Source organism: Nilaparvata lugens, chromosome 14, assembly GCF_014356525.2.
Source record: "Nilaparvata lugens isolate BPH chromosome 14, ASM1435652v1, whole genome shotgun sequence".
Lineage (NCBI taxonomy): Eukaryota > Metazoa > Arthropoda > Insecta > Hemiptera > Delphacidae > Nilaparvata > Nilaparvata lugens.
In genome coordinates, this window is record NC_052517.1 from 17,686,183 (window position 1) to 17,706,317 (window position 20,135).

General features: G+C 35.8%; 1 protein-coding gene across 1 annotated transcript in view; it reads right to left on the minus strand.

Annotated features, from left to right (window-relative positions):
- Nucleotides 1-6,335: 6,335 nt before the first annotated feature.
- LOC111058714 (dual oxidase) overlaps nt 6,336-20,135 on the minus strand; it is a 41,031-nt gene continuing 27,231 nt past the window's right edge. Inside the window, 5 exon segments of the mRNA XM_039440981.1 lie at nt 6,336-6,726; nt 11,629-11,757; nt 13,136-13,291; nt 14,659-14,823; nt 18,789-18,970. Coding sequence (XP_039296915.1) covers nt 6,598-6,726; nt 11,629-11,757; nt 13,136-13,291; nt 14,659-14,823; nt 18,789-18,970 — 761 coding nt within the window. The 3' untranslated portion in view covers nt 6,336-6,597.

Consider the following 20,135-nt stretch of genomic DNA (forward strand, 5'->3'; position numbering starts at 1 on the left):
ACCCACAACTTTCAACTATACAGAGTTAATGAAAATTATAAAAATTGGTGTTATTGACCGAGCGAAGTGAGGTCTAAAGGTGCGTACAGATTTACGCGCCACCAACATCAGCAATTCACTTTTAATCAGCTGATGCCAAGCTTTTTATATCTATATCTTATACCGTTTCTGTAAAAATACAGATATAGTCTTCTTGATTAAAAGTGAATTGCTAATGTTCGCGGTGCGTATATCTGTACGCACCTTAAGATTCCAGTCGACGGTTTGGCATTTCTCTTAATGTTTAAATGTATATATGTTTATATTTGCGCATTTACGGCGAAACGCGGTAATAGATTTCCATGAAATTTGACAGGTATGTTCCTTTTTTAATTGCGCGTCGACGTATATACGAGGTTTTTGGAAATTTTGCATTTCAAGGATAATATAAAGGAAAAAGGAGCCTCCTTCATACGACAATATTAGAGTAAAAATCAGACTATAGAATTATTCATCATGAATCAGCTGTCGAGTTGATTATAAATTGCATGCCATGACGCATGCAATTCAATTTTTCAATGTAACTTGGTAAAAAAAATCAGCTGCTGTGTAGACTATAAATTGCATGGCTCATTGAATGCGATTTTAATGCACTATTTAATGAACTATTGCAATAACGCATGCAATTAATAACTAAAATAACATAGTATTTTCTCTCGAACTTTCTCTGCTTTGAACTCGGGTTGTCCTGTTGCCAGTATGTCTTGAAGGATATTAGCTTTTGATGTTAGCATTTAATACACCAACCCCAACAGCCATTAGCCGTTTTCACACCGATATCTCGCCGACACGACGACTCTGATGGACAAGGAGGCGGTCTATAACTGCGCGAGGTCTACTGTTGACAGAACCACTATTTATTTATCTATTTATTCATATTTTTCACTGCTAAAATACTATGTTTTATTTATATTTTTTTTATAAATACTAGTTTATAAGGAAAGAGAGAGTGAATATACTAGTGACCCCCTGGGTTAAAGAACTCGCTCAAGAACTGTTGTATTGTAATCTTTGATACCCGCAACTTTTAATTATGCAGAGTTGGTGAAAATTATGAAAACAGCAAAACATTTTCTTTTACAAGAATAATTTCACAGTAGGTTTCATTGTGGATCTTTTTTTAAATTAAAAATTACTCTGTCGTTTCAACATATTTGTCCCTCATATGAATCTAAATTCATTTTTTTTTTTAAAGCGAAGGTGGTCATGTGATACAAGATTTCGATACAAAGTAAAAAAATAATATTTCTTTAATATGTGAATATTTCCCATTTTAGTGATAATAATATGAGATATTTCTTCTATGTTTGGTTTTGAAGCAACTAAATTAAAAAAACTACTTTGTGAAAATAATGAAGGACTGAAAATGTTGTAAAGTGAACAACTACAAGACTTAACCTATTTGGGACTATGTGTAACCTTATCTGAATTTGGGAGAGGAATAGCACACGGGTACCATATTTTTTCCTCTCCCTATTATTTTGATAATGTACTTATTGTATCAACTAGTAGTTCTGTGAACAGTAGACCTCACGCAGTATTCTCATCCACAAGTACCTGATTGAAACTATAGACCTTATGGAAATACAGCAATAGACTGGCTTCTCCACACATCTGTGTAATCACTTGTCAGCTGATTTATTATGAATAATTCTATAGTCTGATTTTTATTCTAATATTGGCGTATGAAGGAGGCTCCTTTTTCCTTTTATCATCCTTGAAATGCAAAATTTCCAAAAACCTTGTACATACGTCGACGCGCAATTAGGGATGTCAATCCCGGGACTGATTTCCAATCCCGGTATTTCAGGATTATCCAATATCAATCCCAGGATCCCGGGACTGATCCCGGGATTGGCAAAAATCAGTTTCATGCATTTTTAACCAATCATTCCTCCTCAATTACATGTTCAGTAACAGTGTGTGGAGATGAAAAAGGGCTCTTTATAGAGGGAGAGGCTATCATTAAAATGAAAAAAAAATACTTGGGATAATATTAAAATTGAACATTCTATTTCTATAAAATAATGTTTTCAAGATTAGGAGTAACTGTTTTATTTCATGTCCTACCTTAAATTTGCTGTAACCTAGATGATAGTGAGAACTGAGGAAAGCAAGATAACTAATCAGAGTCTTTTTATGTAGAACAAAAGCATTTCTATCCTACATCAGGACGGGATAGAGCTCACACTATAATTACTTCAAATACTGTAAAGTCAATTAATATCACTTGAATTAATAATATTAATAATAAGATAGAATACTTCTTGTAAGACCGTTAACGCCATACCGACCAAACAACGCGAAAGCTGAACCACTACACTATTAAATTAAATTTCGTAGAGCCAACTATAATATTTACTTCAACTATATATTCTACTTATGATAGAGAAAGAGAATAGGAGAGAAATAATTGGACAGAGAGTGAATAGTGCTTTTTTATTTCTGATTTCTGAAGTCTTTTCAAAGTTCGGAATGCATTTCAAGGAAATGCCATCAGCACTATTGCAAATATTGCGCCGTCTAGACTGGTAATTGTGGTGCTGTGTAAACAGAAACAAGTGTAGAGACATAACAATCGATCAACAACCATTCTGCCTATTATGCGAACTGATAATGCGAATTCTATTAAGCCAGTATACAATCAAGTAAGAGCACAGTATACAATCATTATTATGTATATGCAACTGTAGACTGTGCCTGTAGAATAAATTATTTAAACACTTTACAATTAGAACAATAAATTAGTTATAAAAACTCATATTCATCACCGTAAATAAATTCCATATTGAATTGTTTTTGGAAAAATATGATTCACAATTTCAGATTTAAAATCCCGAAAATCCCGGGATTGACGCTGAAAAATCCCGGGATTGTTAGGTATCGAAAATGGACCGGGATCCCTGTCAAATTTCATGAAAATCTATTACCGCGTTTCGCCGTAAATGCACAACATATAAACATTCGTTAAGAGAAATGCCAAACCGTCTACTTGAGTCTTAGACCTCACTTCGCTCGGTCAATTATATAAACTTAAAAAAATATGAATCATACAATTTTTTTTGTATGCACTTCCACTGTTATCTGTTATATCCTGAAAAAGGACAAAGGAGTGAGTCAATTTCGTTGTCCAACGAACTTGACCTGTAAAAAGGTTCGAAAAATACGTTTTCAAAATATGAAGCTGATTGATTAATTCTTTCTGAAGTTATTGTAGAACATACAAACAGACGGACAACGACTTTGGCCTTCAGTAAGTCAAAAGTGAGAACTAGCTTACGCTCGTTAAAAGTACTCAAATGTAACTATAGTAAAGTCCATGTTATAATGACAGTGGATAAAGATAGGAGAACAACATTGCCGATTCTCTGTCTTGTCAATACCTTCTATGGAGCGTAACTGATACTGGTTTATTGATGTAATATTAACTGTTTATTCTCGTCTACATTGGGTATTAGTTGGAGGGTCTTTCTTGGCTGTTCTAATTCCTCTTTCTGTCTTCCTTTATCACACTTCTTTTTGCCCTCTTTCTGTCTCTCTCAATTTTTTCTGAATTTATTGTAGAACAGGAGAGCGACTTTGGCCTTCAGTAAGTCGAAAGTGAGAACTCGCTTACGCTCGTTCTATTACTGTTACGAAAGTATTTAAATGTAATTATAGTAAAATCCACGTTATGATGGCAGTGGAGAAACATAGGACAACAATGTTGCCGATTGTCTGTCTTGTCAATGCTTTCTATATACTTCTATATACGGTAGCTGATACAGGTTTATTGATGTTGAATTAACTGTTCATTCTCGTTCAAAATAATCAATTATATTTTATCAAGCTAGAAATTATATTTTTCAATTACCTCATAATGAAATTTCATAATTAATAAGAAATATTTTGTTAATTAATTATTAAATCTACATTGTTGAAAGACGATCTGGCAACAGAGCAAAGCGAGAAAGAGATAACGCTATCCGCTTTGTTGAATGATAGACAAGGATAGCAATACAATTGCTAATCGAACACTGCCATTATAACGTGAACCTCTCTATAGAACGATTTCCATTTGTATCTATTATCTTAGGGATCTTGCCCTATTACCATAGGTAAGGAAAGTATTGCTTTCCGAAAAAGTTAAGGTATCCCAATTTCCAAATTTCTATACGTTTCAAGGTCCCCTGAGTCCAAAAACATGATTTTTGGGTGTTGGTCTGTGTGTGTGTGTGTGTGTGTGTGTATGTGTGTGTGTGTGTGTGTGTGTGTGTGTGTGTGTGTGTGTGTGTGTGTGTGTGTGTACACGATATCTCATCTCCCAATTAACGGAATGACTTGTAATTTAGAACTTAAGGTCCTTCCCCTATAAGGATCCGACACGAACAATTTCGACCAAATTCAATTAAATATGGCGGCCAAAATGGCGAAAAACAGGGTTTTTCGCGATTTTCTCGAAAATGGCTCCAACGATTTTGATCAAATTTATACCTTGAATAGTCGTTGATAAGTTCTATCAACTCTCACAAGTCCCATATCTGTGAAAATTCCAGGAGCTCTGCCCCATCTATGCGAAGTTTGATTTTAGATTCCCAAATATCAGGCTTCAGATACAATTAAAACAAAAACTTCCAGGTGGAAAAGATTGAGCATGAAAATCTCTACAATTAATGTTCAGTAACATTTTCACCTAAAATTTAAAATAAGCTTGGAATTCGAGAATATGTGTTTATTTAATTGGAAACTGTTGGCAACTGTTGATTCTATTAAATCATTCACTATGGAGAGATAGCAGACCTCTTGTGTCTCCAGCGTTATTGTCCTGTCACCAACTGGCTCAGATCATTGAATAGTAGACTTGAGATGCGCGTGAACACTAGCGTCAGGTGATCAATTTTCATAACGGCAAGGAAAGTTGTGTGAGTGGGCCACACCAGATTTTTATTAAACAGTTGTTGTTAGTATTTTGTAATAAAGAAACACATCTAAAATCAAAATAAAATTTATTGTATTTTTCAACTACATTATTACATAGCACGGTATTCGGTAAACATTGATTTTTTTAAGCCTAATATATAAGCTCAAAAAGTAGAATAAATTTTCATTAAATTAAAATGAGATGGAACTATAACAGAATGTAGTAGGATAATAGAGATGGAAATATAATGAAGATGAAGATGAAGAATAAATAAATTAATACTAAAATTATGTTAATGGAACATGGATAAATTTAGGAGAGAAAATTAGGCTATGAAGAGATTTACCTCTATGGAAGAATATTATTGACTTCTTGTATTTCAAGAATCATGATTATAGTAATACAGTTGGAATAATTTAGCTTTTACGTTAAATAATTAAGAATAAGAAGAAGGAGGTGGAGAAGAAGAAGGAGGAGAAGGAGGAGAAGAAGAAGAAGAAGAAGAAGAAGAAGAAGAAGAAGAAGAAGAAAAAGAAGAAGAAGAACGAAAAAGTACAAAACAGAAGATCAAATTAGAATTTTACAAAGAAGGGAAGAGAGAGTGAGGGAGAGATAGAGAGAGAGTGGGAGTGAGAGAGACTGATTGATTAGTTAGCTGCTTTTATAAAAAAAAACCTAGTAGGGCGAAGTTAGGGCAAGAGAGAGAGATTGATTGATTGATTACATGCCTCCATTAGGGCGGAGTTAGGACTCCTGGTCCTCTCTGCCACACAACCCAAGAGAGAGAGAGAAAGAGTGAGAGAGAACATGGGAGAAAACGTCGATAATCATAAACAGAGTTGAATATGGATGACAAAATCTAGAAAGTATAGAAATAGAAATACGTCCCAAGAAATTATATTCTATCAAATAATTTGGCAATTATTCTAAAACTAGGATAATGTTTTTTGATTCAAATCAAAATTTATTTACAAATTTTAATGATAAATCACAATATTATTATGGTAATTTTTCTTAAATTAAGTACATCAGTTTCAGAGGAGAGATTCAGATAGAGAGAACTAAGATGAATAAAAAATGAGGAGGAGGAGTAGAAGGGGGAGGGGTGCAGGAGGAGGAGAAGGAGAAGGAGAAAGAGGAGTAAAAAGAGGATGAGTAAGTAGAGGAGGAGGAAGAGGTGGAGAAAGAGGAGATGGAGGAGTGGGAGAGAAGAGGAGAAGGAGGAGAAGAAGAAGAAGAGAAAAGAAGATGAAGAAGAAATTACATGTGTGAATGTACAAGCGGAATAAATCGAAAGTAGCAATAATAGAGCTTGAAAATAGAAAGAAACTAAAAGTATCTACTCAAGAAAAATAACAATCAATGTTAATAGTGAAAGAAATATTCCAAGTAGAGAATAGTTACAAGTTCAAGTAATAAATACTGTGAAAATACAAGTGGAAAAATTTTCAAAGTAGCCTATTATGGAACCAGAATAATTGAACAAATTAGGAAACAATACAATACAAGATTCAGAAATTAACTGAAAAACACAGTTTGTTTCTTTATAGGTTTTTGTACAGTGAGATCCACTTTATCTGTCAGCATATTTTGAATGGGAAGCAGTGATGTTATCCCATAAGGCATGCTGACAGATTTACGTGAATCTCAGAGGAAGTTTATCCGAAATTTTCGAAATGATGAATGAAATATGGTAACTTTCGCCCTTTGTTGACTTCTTCACAGGCTGACATGATACTTTTTGTCAGAGGTCTTGGACCGCAACTGAACACTCCGATTTTACTGACCTGAAATAGACAAAAAAAAATGTGAAAAATATGAGAAAAAGAGTCGAAAATGTGGAAGTAAAACATTGAAAATAGTTTTTGTGCAAAGTGACAGTTTGCTGCACCGAAAGAAACGTTTACGCCCGAGCCGTACGCGAGGGCGGAATGGTTTGTTCAGTGCAGCAGAGGAACTTTGCGCACGTATTTCACATTAAATTTTTCCTACAGTTACCATTGAATATGAAAAGTGGGTAATTATGGGTAAAATGATGGCTGAAATCCATCAAATGTTTGTGCGTGTGATGCTGTTATTAATAAAAACCTGAATTTATTGTCAAATTGAATAATGTAGTAGTAAATGAATGAAGGGGCGGCTGTGGCACTGATGTGGTGGCTGTACACGATGTCCTTAATATTATTATAACGTGCACCACAGTCACTGTTACCAACTTCATTTTGATTTTGCTGCACTGGTGCTCCATATAACCCACTAACTATTTTGCATTGTCATGCTGCAAATCTGGAGTATGCAAAGTAATCACTTTGCGCATTAGTGCGGAAAAGTGATTCTTTGCATTCTGTAATCAGTGCAGGAATGGCCACTTTTCAACGTAACTGTAGGAAATAGTTATTTGTGCAACTAGTGCGCAAAGTGACAGTTTGCTGCATCGAAAGAAACGTTTACGCCCGAGCCATAGGCGAGGGCGGAATGGTTTGTTGAGTGCAGCAAACGAACTTTGCGCACGTATTTCACATTAAATTTTTCCTACAGTTACCATTGAATATGAAAAGTGGGTAATTATGGGTAAAATTGCCTGAATAATGTATGTGTGATTGAATGGCGGGGGGCAGCTGTGTGGTGTGTGCTGTGGGTGGGTGCGGCTGTGCTGTCGTTGTCCTCCATTATAATATCTACTTAATAATTAGCGCGTTGTGCTTCGTTGTACCTCTGCTCACTATAGCAGCCACAGCAGTCACTGTTACCAACTTAATTTTGATTTTGCTGCACTGGTGCTCCATATAACCTACTAACTATTTGGCGTTGTCATGCTGCAAATCTGGAGTACGCAAAGTACTCACTTTGCGCACTAGTGTGGAAAAGTGATTCTTTGCAGCCTGCAATCAGTGCACAAATGGTCACTTTTCAGGGTATCTGTAGGAAAATGGAATTTCCATCTAGCTGTTTACCCTGTTGTCAATATTTGCAGTAGCAGAAGTCTTCGGGGTGATTTACAGCATTTATTTTGGATTTTCGTTTAATAATAATTAATTCATTAGCATTTGAATAATTGCAATATCTCAGTAATTTCCATCTGTAGACAGAAAAGTGTTGAAAGGTGTTGAAAGGACTTTTTGTGTAGTTGATACTGTGGTAATTATTCATATTGAATGAAAAATACTAAGAAATTGTCAAAAAACCACAGATTTATTGATAATTGGAGAGAGACCGGTTTCGGTTATTACACCATTGTCAATCTCTGATAAACTCAGAATCTCGAGTTTATCAGAGATTGACAATGGTGTAATAACCGAAACCGGCCTTTCTAAGTATGAATAGAAATGTGTTTTTTTGACAATTTCTTGGTCTTTTTCATTCAAGTGTTGAAAGGTGTTGAAAATGAAGAAAAAGTGTTAAAGAATCACAAAAAAGTGGAGAAAATAAAAATATGTGAATAACAATAAATTAAAGCCACTTTTACACCAGATTGAAAGGATCCTAGCAAACACATGTATTTGTCAATCTATAGCTGGGTTCACACCAGAGTTATTAACAAGACATTAAAATTCTGTTAATAAATGAATCCTTCTATAGATTCTATTAGATTGAACAGAACTTGACAAACACATATGTTCATCATGTGAATGATAAGTTATGTTCAATCTAATAGAATATATAAGGACGGAGAAATAAATATTTTGTTAATAATTTTGGTGTAATCGCAGCTTCATAATATTGTTTCATCTAATGAATGTTCAAATTAATAGAATTTATAAAGACAGAATTTAAAATTATTCAAATCTAAGCTATTTTTGTATAATCATAGAAAAATATATGCTACAAACGAGTATAAACTGCAAACTATATTATGAATCATCCTCTTTAGTATAAAAATATACAGTACAAGCTTTACCTTGGTGACTTTGAAATGGCATTTAGGCAAGGTATGATTCGTGGGGGGTCGATGTCAAACGAGGCAAACGACAGAAGAGTCCTGCGACAGTCGAGACCAGCGACGGTAGAGACCGGCGACATTCGAGGCCAGCGACGGTAGAGGACTCCTGAAAAAGTGGCCTCAAATGTCGCCTGCGTTATGTTGCGGCCACTTTTTCAGGAGTCCTCTGCCGTCGCAGGTCTCGACTGTCGGGGCTGTACAAAAATTAGAGTGGCCTCAACTGTCGCCTGCGTTAGGCGACAGTTGAGGCCACTCTAATTTTCGTACACTCTGTTTTTTGTAAAACAGTCCTCTATGGTCGTAGGCCTAGAATGTCGTCGGTCTCGACTGTCGCGCCTCCTCAAAAACAGAGTAAAAAATATTTTTAAGGAAGAATGTTTATGTAAAGTTGTTGATTTTTCAAATCAACTTCCTAGATTATATAAAAAGGTAAATTTGTTCATTACTCTAAGCATCATACTACTGTATATAACCTTTTTCTATTCTCTGAAGCTTATTAATTTTGTAACTTTTAAATTCTTTATAACTTTAAATTCGTGTAACTTTGAAACTTTGAAAGTTCAGCATGTAAAATAAAAATACCAGCATCTTTCCATCCTCCAATTGAGTTTCGTCAACAAAGGTGGTCAAGTCATATACATTCCAGTACTTGGATGATGGTCCCTAAACATATTTTCAAGTAATGGGAATCTATTACTACTGCATTATGCCTCCTTCATTGACAAATCCAAATATTTATCTATCTTCTATCCATCTATAAGACGAGATGGTATCTGTCTTTCTGTCTGTTTGTATGTGAGCTCATCATGCTTGAAATACTTGACTGATTTAGCTGTAATTCTTCACAAAGATGATCGTTCTGAAAATCCTTCAAGGATAATCACTATTTATCTTCAAAGTTCATATGCTTTTTTTATGAAGGAGGTTTCCATTATTTAGTTTTCAACAAATCTGAAGTTATAATCATTATAAAATGTATTTTGTCTGGAATCGCAGTAGGATGTGTCCTCAACTGTCGCCTGCTGCAAGCGAGTCTCTAATTTTTGTACAGGCCCGACAGTCGAGACCAGCGACATTCGAGGCCAGCGACGGTAGAGGACACCTGAAAAAGTGGCCTCAAATGTCGCCTGCGTTAGGCGACAGTTGAGGCCACTCTAATTTTTGTACAGCCCCGACAGTCGAGACCTACGACGGGAGAGGACTCCTGAAAAAGTGGTCTCAAATGTCGCCTGCGTTAGGCGACAGTTGAAGCCACTCTAATTTTCGTACACTCCCGACAGTCGAGGCCTACGACCGTAGAGAACAGTCCTCTACGGTCGTAGGCCTCGAATGTCGTCGGTCTCGACTGTCGCGCCCCCTTCTTGGGGTAATATTCACGGTTTTGCAAAAAAAATCAGGCTTCAGAGACCCTAGATCCCTAGATGGAGGAAGCACCCTACAGATCTTCCTCCAAGGAAGCTCCCGAGACACAAAGATTCCTCATGAATGAGAGAGTTGCAACGTATCACCATCAATGGAAAGAGCATGTTGAACGAATGTCAGCTGATACGCTGTGTTGTGCTAAAAGAACGTAACTCCAAAGAGCTACTTTTGTATCTTTCAGGATGCAACACGTTGCTCTTGAAAATATACAGAAGAGAACTGTTGCTTTTGGAAAGATACATTAAAGCTACTTGTGTATCTTTTTGAATGCAACACGTTGCTCTCGACAAGATACTAATGAGCAACTGTTGCTTATGGAAATATTTATTTAAGCTACTTGTGTGTCTTTTCGGATGCAACACGTTGCTCTTGAGAAGATACTAATGAACAACTGTTGCTTATGGATAGATTTATTCAAGCTACTTGTGTGTCTTTTCGGATGCAACACGTTGCTCTTGAGAAGATACTAACATAGAGAAACAATAGCGTAAGTAGATATCCCATGGTATAGGGAGTTTATGTCGCAAATTTTACTGTTATCTCAAGCCGATAGTCCATGTAATTCTTTCCCGTGAAGCTGTGTGACACTGGTAGTCTCTCATATTGTGCCGTTCATACACTCTCACCCCAACAAAACAGTGAAACTTGACAATAATCGGCTTGAGATATCAGTATAAGTTGCAACAAAAACGCCCTATACCATGGGATATCTACACTATTGTTTCTCTGTGATACTAATGAGCAACTGTTGCTTGTGGTAAGATACATGAAAGCTACTGGTGTATCATTTCGGATGCTACACGTTGCTTTTGAGAAGATACAAAAGAGAAACTGTTGCTTATGGAAAGATACATTTTCAAAAATGTTGGATGTTTTTGAACGGGTAGTATTGTAGTCTAGTGGCCCTCAACCAATAGGCAAAGCTACATGACCCGGACTGTAAAGCTGCGTTTACACCAAAGTTATCAACAAAATGTTAATAACTTGATCCTTATAGATTCTATTAGATTTAACATAACTTATTATACACATGGTGAAGATGTGTTTGCAAAGTTCCGTTCAATCTAATAGAATCTATAAGGATCAAGTTATTAACATTTTGTTAACAGTTGATGGGAGAAGCACCCCTGCACCACCGGTATTTAAAACTGTTATTACTCTAATTTTGAGAGGCAAATTAGAGGTTTTGTCACTTTCACCTCTCCCAATACCATTAAAATGATGGGTAATTAGCATTTTGTTAATAACTTTGGTGTAGATGCAGCTTAAGTATGTGGATGAGAAAATACAAAACACATAAATGAATGTGTATACGGTAAATACTCACATAGCTGTGCTTCTTCTGCACAAACTTCAAGAAGGAAGACATGTCTGGTCTTCCAAAATGGTTGACTGCTTTCAGCCCAGTGAACATGCTAGTTTTTGACAGGCGTTGGAAATGATTCTCACAAATATACTGCAAGAGAAAAGGGAAAATTACAATAATTTCAAAGAAAAATGATAAAATATCAATGCACAAGAATCAATATTTTCAATAAGAAAATGAATGACTAAAGTTTTAAATTTCTAAGGCCCGGTTGCACAAAAGCCGGTTGAATTTTAACCGTGGTATATTTTACGAGAACCAATCAGAGAGGGGATTTTTGAAAAGACGGCTTCTCTGATTGTTTCTCCTGGAATTAATCACGGTTAAAATTAAACCGGCTTTTTGTGCAACCGGCACCAAGTATTTATAATTTCTATATGAGTAATACTATCATAGCCACCTCTAATACAAGGCTGCGGCCTACAATGTTGCAACGTCGCAGTGTAGGCCTAATCTAATACATGATTGGTGAAAAAGATCAGCTGGTATTATTTAAAATCATTTTCACCAATCATGTATTAGATTCTAGGCCTACACTGCGACGTTGCAATATCGTAGGCCGGTGAAAAAGATCAGCTGGTATTTTTTTAAATCTGATTCTAGGCCTACACTGCGACATTGCAATATCGTAGGCCGGTGGAAAAGATCAGCTGGTATTTTTTTAAATCTTTTTCACCAATCATGTATTAGATTCTAGGCCTACACTGCGACGTTGCAATATCGTAGGCCGGTGAAAAAGATCAGCTGGTATTTTTTTAAATCTTTTTCACCAATCATGTATTATATTCTAGGCCTAAACTGCGACGTTGCAATATCGTAGGCCGCGGCCTTGTATTGGAGGTGGCTATATGGTAATACACTTCCAAAAACAATAGCGAGATTTAAGTTATGAAGGCAGTGGAAATCATAGGACCACAGAGTTGCCAATTCTCTTATAGATAGTAGATCATAGGACCTTCTCTAGATAGTGAATGCCTGTGATTCGAGTTATCCCGGAAGGGTCTATGAGATTCTATATTAATTATTGATTCCTGTTAGTGATGCTTAAACTCTGAAAATATTCTTATTGATCTTATTGGGATAGTATTTCTACTTTATCGGACACTTCAACACGTACTGATAAGTGAGAATATAACTCAACTATCAATTTCTGATTCATCTCACTCTAAATTCAAGTATATATTTATTTGTTGTTGGTTATCCATCTTGTTTCCACTATTCTTATTACTATTAAATTTTGTAAAACTTTAAAGTGAAAAAACACTCACATTCTTTGATGTGGCGACGTCCGTTTCGTGCTGGTATCGCAGGTTTGGCTTGGAAATGTGCAATACCAGCACAAAACGGACGTCGCCACATCAAAGAATGTTAGTGCTTTTTCACTTTAAAGTTTTACAAAACTTAATAGTAATATATTTATTATGAGCAAATATTCAAGTTTCGATAGGTATTTAGTATCAAATCTTACCAGCATTGTAGTACGTAGATCGAATTTATGGAAGAATTGTGTGATGAAAATATGAATTTCAAGAACATTGGTGACATCTTTCCTTTCCACGTCTCTTAGAACGTCTATGAACCATTCGAAATGCTTATGGGAGGGACAGATCCATAGGAAATATACCTGGAAAATAATTTCAAATTGGAAAAAAATTATTGTATAAATTAACAAAATAAAGAATAAAAATATAAACTCTATTCTCTTATTTTTCTCAACTCCATAGTGACAATTTACATTACTTATTGTATTATCTAACGAGATAGTAGTTCTGTGAACAGTAGACCACACGCAGTTTTCTCATCCACGCAAGTATCTGGTGTGACCTGTTCACCTGCTTCTCCAGACATCTGTGTAATGCATGCAATGAATAATCCACTTGTCCGCTGATTGATTATGAATAATTCTATAGTCTGATCAATCCAATATTCAGATTAGATGATATATATAGTGTTATCGGAGTATGGAGGGAATTCCTTTTTTTCATATTATCCTTAAAATGCAAAATTTCAAAAAACCTTGTATATACATCGACGCTTAGTTAACTAGTAGTTCTGTGAACAGTAGACTTCACGCAGTATTCATATCCACAAGTACCAGATTGAAACTATAGACCTTATGGAAATACAGCAATAGACTGGCTTCTCCACACATATGTGTAATCACTTGTCAGCTGATTTATGATGAATAATTCTATAGTCTGATTTTTACTCTAATATTTGCGTATGAAGGAGGCTCCTTTTCCTTTTATATCATCCTTGAAATGCGAAATTTTTAAAAACCTTGTATATAAGTTGACACGCAATTTAAGAAGGAACATAGCCTACCTGTCAGTGTCAAATTTCATGAGAATCTATTACCGCGTTTCACCGTAAATGCAGAACATATAAACTTGAAAACAACATTTATTCATTCATTCACTTATTTATTTATTAGTTGATATAATTACAAATCATATGAATATGATTGGGATAGAACACTAGGCATAGCCCAGAACTATTCTGTTCCCAATTTTTGATAAATAATGAAATCGTCCGAAAAAAATAGGTTATGTTCTTACTGAGGAAATTTAAAGTTCAAAGTTCTGTCCAAGAATATATATTAGCTAGAAATTTTGAATTTAGAATGATTAAAATACCAAATAATAGTCAAATTTTGCACTTAATATCACCGCACTTTGAATAAGTTAAGTTATTTCAGAGTTATTTAACATAAATGGAAATGCAAAACCGTCGACTTGAATCTTAGACCTCACTTCGCTCGGTCAATGAGAATTATTGTAGAAATGAACAAAATGACAGAAGGTGATGATAATATATGGTAAATAATAGATGATTACAAATAATAGTCTATTTCAAACAATAATTTTGGAACTAAAGAGTCTTGAGATATTGTCAAAAATCAAATTTATTTTAATAAAAATTATTATTTCACAAGAGCTTTCGTGTGTGATCACACAAAAGGAGAGGAATAATATTTTGGATTCAACTGACCTTCTTACAAGCCACACCAGAATATCTGTTGGTCGAAGTTCCAAACACCAGATCGTTCAAAATGGAGGCATAAGGAGTGACACCTATTCCACCTCCCACCATCACCGCTACCTCGAATTTGTACCAGTCCTGGTTCCCTCCTCCGAAGGGGCCTTCCAATCGAATCTGGAACAAAAAAAGGAATCGGAAGGAGATTGAAAAATAAGACATATTTCAAGACCCGTAAAGGAATATACCTTAGTTAATTTTGTATGTGATAATTATAGTTTGTACAGTGAGGTCCACGTTAAGCGCATGCATAGAGAAACGATAGCATAAGTAGATATCCCATGGTATAGGGTGTTTTTGTCGCAACTTTTACTGTTATCCCAAGCCAATAGTTCACGTTGTTCTTTCTTATGCAGCTGTGTGACGCTGGTAGTTTCTCTAATTGTGCCGTTCATACACTATCACCCCAACAAAACAGTAAAAATTGACAATAATCGACTTGAGATAACAGTAAAAGTTGCAACATAGATTCCCTATACCATGGGATATCTACTTACGCTACTGTTTCTCTATGGCGCAGGCCACACCAAACTCGCTCCCGCGGCGGTAGCCAAGTTATAAAACTCGGTTTCCATGTTATCAAATTGAGCAGGTCAGACCGAGCTCGCTCCCGCAGAGGGAGAACCTCGGCGGTAGTTTCAGTTGGCCGTGCCAGGCGAACTTTTGATACGTCTGCTGGTGGTACTTCCTCCTAGGTAGCGAGCTCGGTGTGACCTGCTCAATTTAATAACATGGAAAGCGAGTTTCAAAAGTTCGCCTTCGGTAACCGGCCTTCCCCCACTACTAGAGAAACACATTCATCAAAACAAAAGCAAACTACCGCTGGCGGACGTTTTTTGGTGTGGCCTGAACTACCACCACGGGAGCGAGCTCGCTACCTCTAATGCCCGGTCTACACGACAACGATATTAACGCAAACCTGCCAGGTATGCGCTGAGTTTGCGTCGTGTAGACGGGAGATCGTTGTGAATTAATGAGGTTTGAAGGTTTGTGCTTTCTTCGATCAATCTCAGCCAGGTTTGCGTCAATTTTTCTAGGAAACGATTATGTCTCATCTATCCATCAAAACCTGAATCGCTTCAAAATGAAGAAAGAGAATTCGCGATTTCAGATTCGGATTCAGCACCCTCGAATTAATAAAGTGCGTGGTCAATTCTCAATAATACTCAAAAACAAGGAAGATTTTTTAATGGATAATAATAATTTTATTTACTCTATAGTAATGTAATAAATATAGTTATTCGTTCTTCACTCTTGATAAGCAGTATTCTTGATTATTATTATTATTATTATTGAGGAGAAGGAGGAGTAGTGGGAGAAGGTGGTGGAGGAGTTGGAGGAGGTGGAGGAGCAGGAGGAGGAGGAGGTGGAATAGTTGAGGAGGAGGAGGAGGAGGAGGAGAAGAGGATGAGGAGGCGAAGGAGGAGTAGGTGAAGGAGGAAGAGTAGGTAGAGGATGAGGAAGAGGAGGAGGGAGGAAGAGGAGAGGGTGGAGTAGTTGAGGAGGAGGAGGAATAGTTGGAGGAGGTTGAAGAGTAGGGTGAGGAGGAGAAGGAGGAGTAGGTGGTGGAGGAGGAAGAGGTGGTGAAGGATTAGGTGCAGGAGGAGGAGGAGGGGCAGGTGGAGGAGGAGGAGGCTTGAGTTACTATTCATCTCAAGTTTATAAACACTTCAAAGACTTCGTATAGAATTTATATATGGTTTAGTTTATAATACAGGTTTGTGTTAAAGTAGGTGTCGTGTGAACAGAGGCTTGAGCAAACTTGGCTCAAAGCCAGATTTGCGTAAACCTGGCTTTGAGCCAAGTTTGCGCAAATATCGTTGTCGTTTAGACCCGGCATAACAGACGTTGAGGTGGCCAGTGATTTTATAATGACAGTGTTTGATCAGCAATGGTATTGTTTTCCTTGTCTATCATTCAAAAAAGCGAATAGCGCTATCTCTTTCTTGCTTTGCCCTGTTGGCAGATCGGCTTTTAAGAATGTAGAATTAATAAGTAATTCACAAAAAAATTCATCTTAATTATGAAAAAATTAAAAAATATAGTTTCTTGCTTAATAAAATATAACTGATTATTTTAAACGAGAATGAACAGTTAATATTACATCAATAAACCTGTATCTGCTACCGTCTATATTTATTTATTTATTTATTCATTTTTTGATACAATTACAAATCATATGAATATGATCGGGATAGAACAACAGGCACAGCCCAAAACTATTCTGTTCCCAAATTTTGATTAATAATAAAATGTTCAAAAAAATAGGTTATGTTCTTACTGAGGAAAGTTAATGTTCAAAGTTCTGTCCAAAAATACCTGAGCTAGAAATATATAAGAGCTAGAAATATATGAGCTAGACATTTTAATTTAGAATGATTGAAATACCAAATTATAGTCTAGTCGACTATAGTTATAGTATAGTCTAGATTGCACTTAATATCACCGCACTTTGGATAAATTGAGTTATTTCAGAAAATTTTGAAGCCAAAAAAGAAGACAAGCAGAGCATCGGCGACGTTGTTCTCCTATCTTTCTCCACTGCCATTATAACATGGACCCTCACTATAGGCATTTTTATTTTATTTATTTTTTTTTTTTTATTTTATCATTTTACAAAGGCGACTTTCTAGAAGAATTTCAAGCCTAGGTGATGATGATGATGATGGGATGAATGATAATACAATGAAGGTAAAATTATGAATGAATAAAAATTTTCGTTGGAACTTTCATGTAGAATACAAAATATGGCCTTCGGCTATTCTTGGACACTTTGTATACACAAAAGGGATATTTTTATTATTTTACTGGTTCAATGATACACAATTCTTATTTTAAAAAAAATTTTTATGGAGGATCAAACTTTCATGTAGAATACAAAATATGGCCTTCGGCTATTCTTGGACACTTTGTATATACAGAAGGGATATTTTTATTATTTTACTGGTTCAATGATACACAATTCTTATTTTAAAAAAAAATTTTATGGAGGATCAAACTTTCATGTAGAATACAAAATATGGCCTTCGGCTATTCTTGGACACTTTGTATACACAGAAGGGATATTTTTATTATTTTACTGGTTCAATGATACACAATTCTTATCATATTCTCAAAAATAATTTGATGAAGGATCAAGAGGCACAGCCAGAAACTGTTCCTCCCACTAATTTGATTCATTAAAATAGTCCAGAAAATAGGTTATCCTGATAGATTTATTCTTTATTATTTATTCTTCATTGACTGATATCCTATTATATTAAGCGAGTAGTTTCTTTATTTATATATCTTGTTTTTTTCTATCTGGTTATTTATGTTTCACGGATCTCGAAAACTGCTCTAACAATTTTCACAAAATTTGGAACATAGTAGGTTTATGATATAAGGATTCGATTGCACTAGGTCTCATTCTTTGGAAAACTCGCTGAACGACATTAAAAGGATAATAATTCATCCTTGAAAAACAGATGATAATTTTGTCGTCTCTCGATAACAGAAGATGCGTGTGCCTGTGTGGGAGAGAGACAGAATTATTTACAGCTGTGTAATCATAATCAATCAGCGAGAAATTTCATCTACCTAGACAATTTTATCGATTTGATCAACATAATCTGATTTGTTGACATGACATGATAATCCTCCTAAACTAGAGTACCCCTATATCATAATTTTTACAAGTGATTAGTGAGTTACAAGTGATTAGTGAGTTTATTTTGTAATTCAATTTCGTTTGTATATAGGTAATCTAAATTATAATTTTTTTGTTTCCAAATGTTTGAAAAGAAAATTGAACCTGAATTCAAGTGTATGGAACATAACCCACTTTCTGGAATATTTATAGTGTATAAATCAAAATTCGGGAAAGAAACAGTTTTGGGCTGTGCCTGTTATTCCTTCCCCAATCATTTTAAAGAATTGTGTTCTGTTTATCGATAGTTTATAAATAAATAACGAGCAAAGCTCGGTGCCCCGATATTGATAAGTACATAATCAAAACGATAGGGAGAGAAAAAGTAAGGTAACCTTATGCTACTCCTCTCCCAAATTTAGATAAGGTTACACATAGTCCCAAATAGATTTACCTTGGGATGATACTCCTCAGGATTATAGTTGCAAGGATCAAAGTAGTTCCTCAGTTTCCAGGTCCAGGGTCCTTGAGCCTTGATATGACAACTGAGGAAGTTCTCGTGAGGAGCCGAGGTCAGGGTGAATGAGTGGAACTCGTCCGAGTGGAAGGCTGTACAGGCTAACCTCACCCATTGACCTGGAACAACAATAAAAATTTGTAAAAATTCATGAATAATTATTCCTCCGTCTTTTGGAGGAGACGATAAGCCGTCGGTCCCGACTACCTGAAAAGTAGTCGTCATCTCTCATCATCATCGTCCCTCCCACCCTTTACCCACGCACAAGCCTAAAAGCTTATGTGGGCATCACCCTCAGTATTATTATTATTGGGCCTGAACGAGAATTACAATTAAATGCTGTAAATCACCCCGAAAACTCCTGCTACTGCAAATATTGACAACAGGGTTAACAGCTACATGAGATCAACTATCCAAAAATCATTTTCCAGCCCATGAATCGGACCCGGTACCTCGCTAATTGCCAGTCAGGAATGCTTACCCTTACACCAAACTGACAATCTGTGGATAGCAGCGCTCATTTTATATGAAGCCATAGCGGCCAGCTAGTCTACAGATGGAAATAAATTTAGAAATTGCATTTGTTCAAATGCTAATTATTGAATAATTATAATTGATCGAAAATGTCAATAAATGCTGTAAATCACCCCAAAGTTTTCGGCTATTGCAAATATTGACAACAGGATAAACAGCTAGATGGAAATTCGATGAGCATCATTCAATTGGGATTTTCGTTTAATAGTAGCTATACATTAATGAGTATTTGAATGAAATGCAATTTCTTATTTATTTCCATCTCTAAAAATTAATATTATGGTCAGTAGATTCAGATGGAAAATCAGATGATCAATTTGAAAATCTGGTGGAGGATTAGGAGGTGGCAGAGAAGGATGATAAGGGGGAGGAGGATAAGAAGAAGGAGAAGGAGGAGGATGAGAAGGTAGGGTTCATCCTTTTCCAACCCCAAAAACCAAATTCTACGCTACTCACAAATATTATGATTTTCCAGAATATTCAATCTCATATAATTATGAAAATGTATCATCCCCCCTGCTGCCGCTTGCCTACACATCTTCAACAGGTTGTCTCCAGATCGCTGAAAATCTAAACAACCCCCTCACCCCTCCCACATTCCCAAGCATTCTCTTGTACTCCTCACAAACTGAAAACATTGGATGAATGTATTGAAAGCATTTTTTTTGGCAATACATTTATTGGTGAGTATGTAAAATGGAATTGATCATTATAAACAAGCATCAACAATAATAAATCATAAATCTCAGT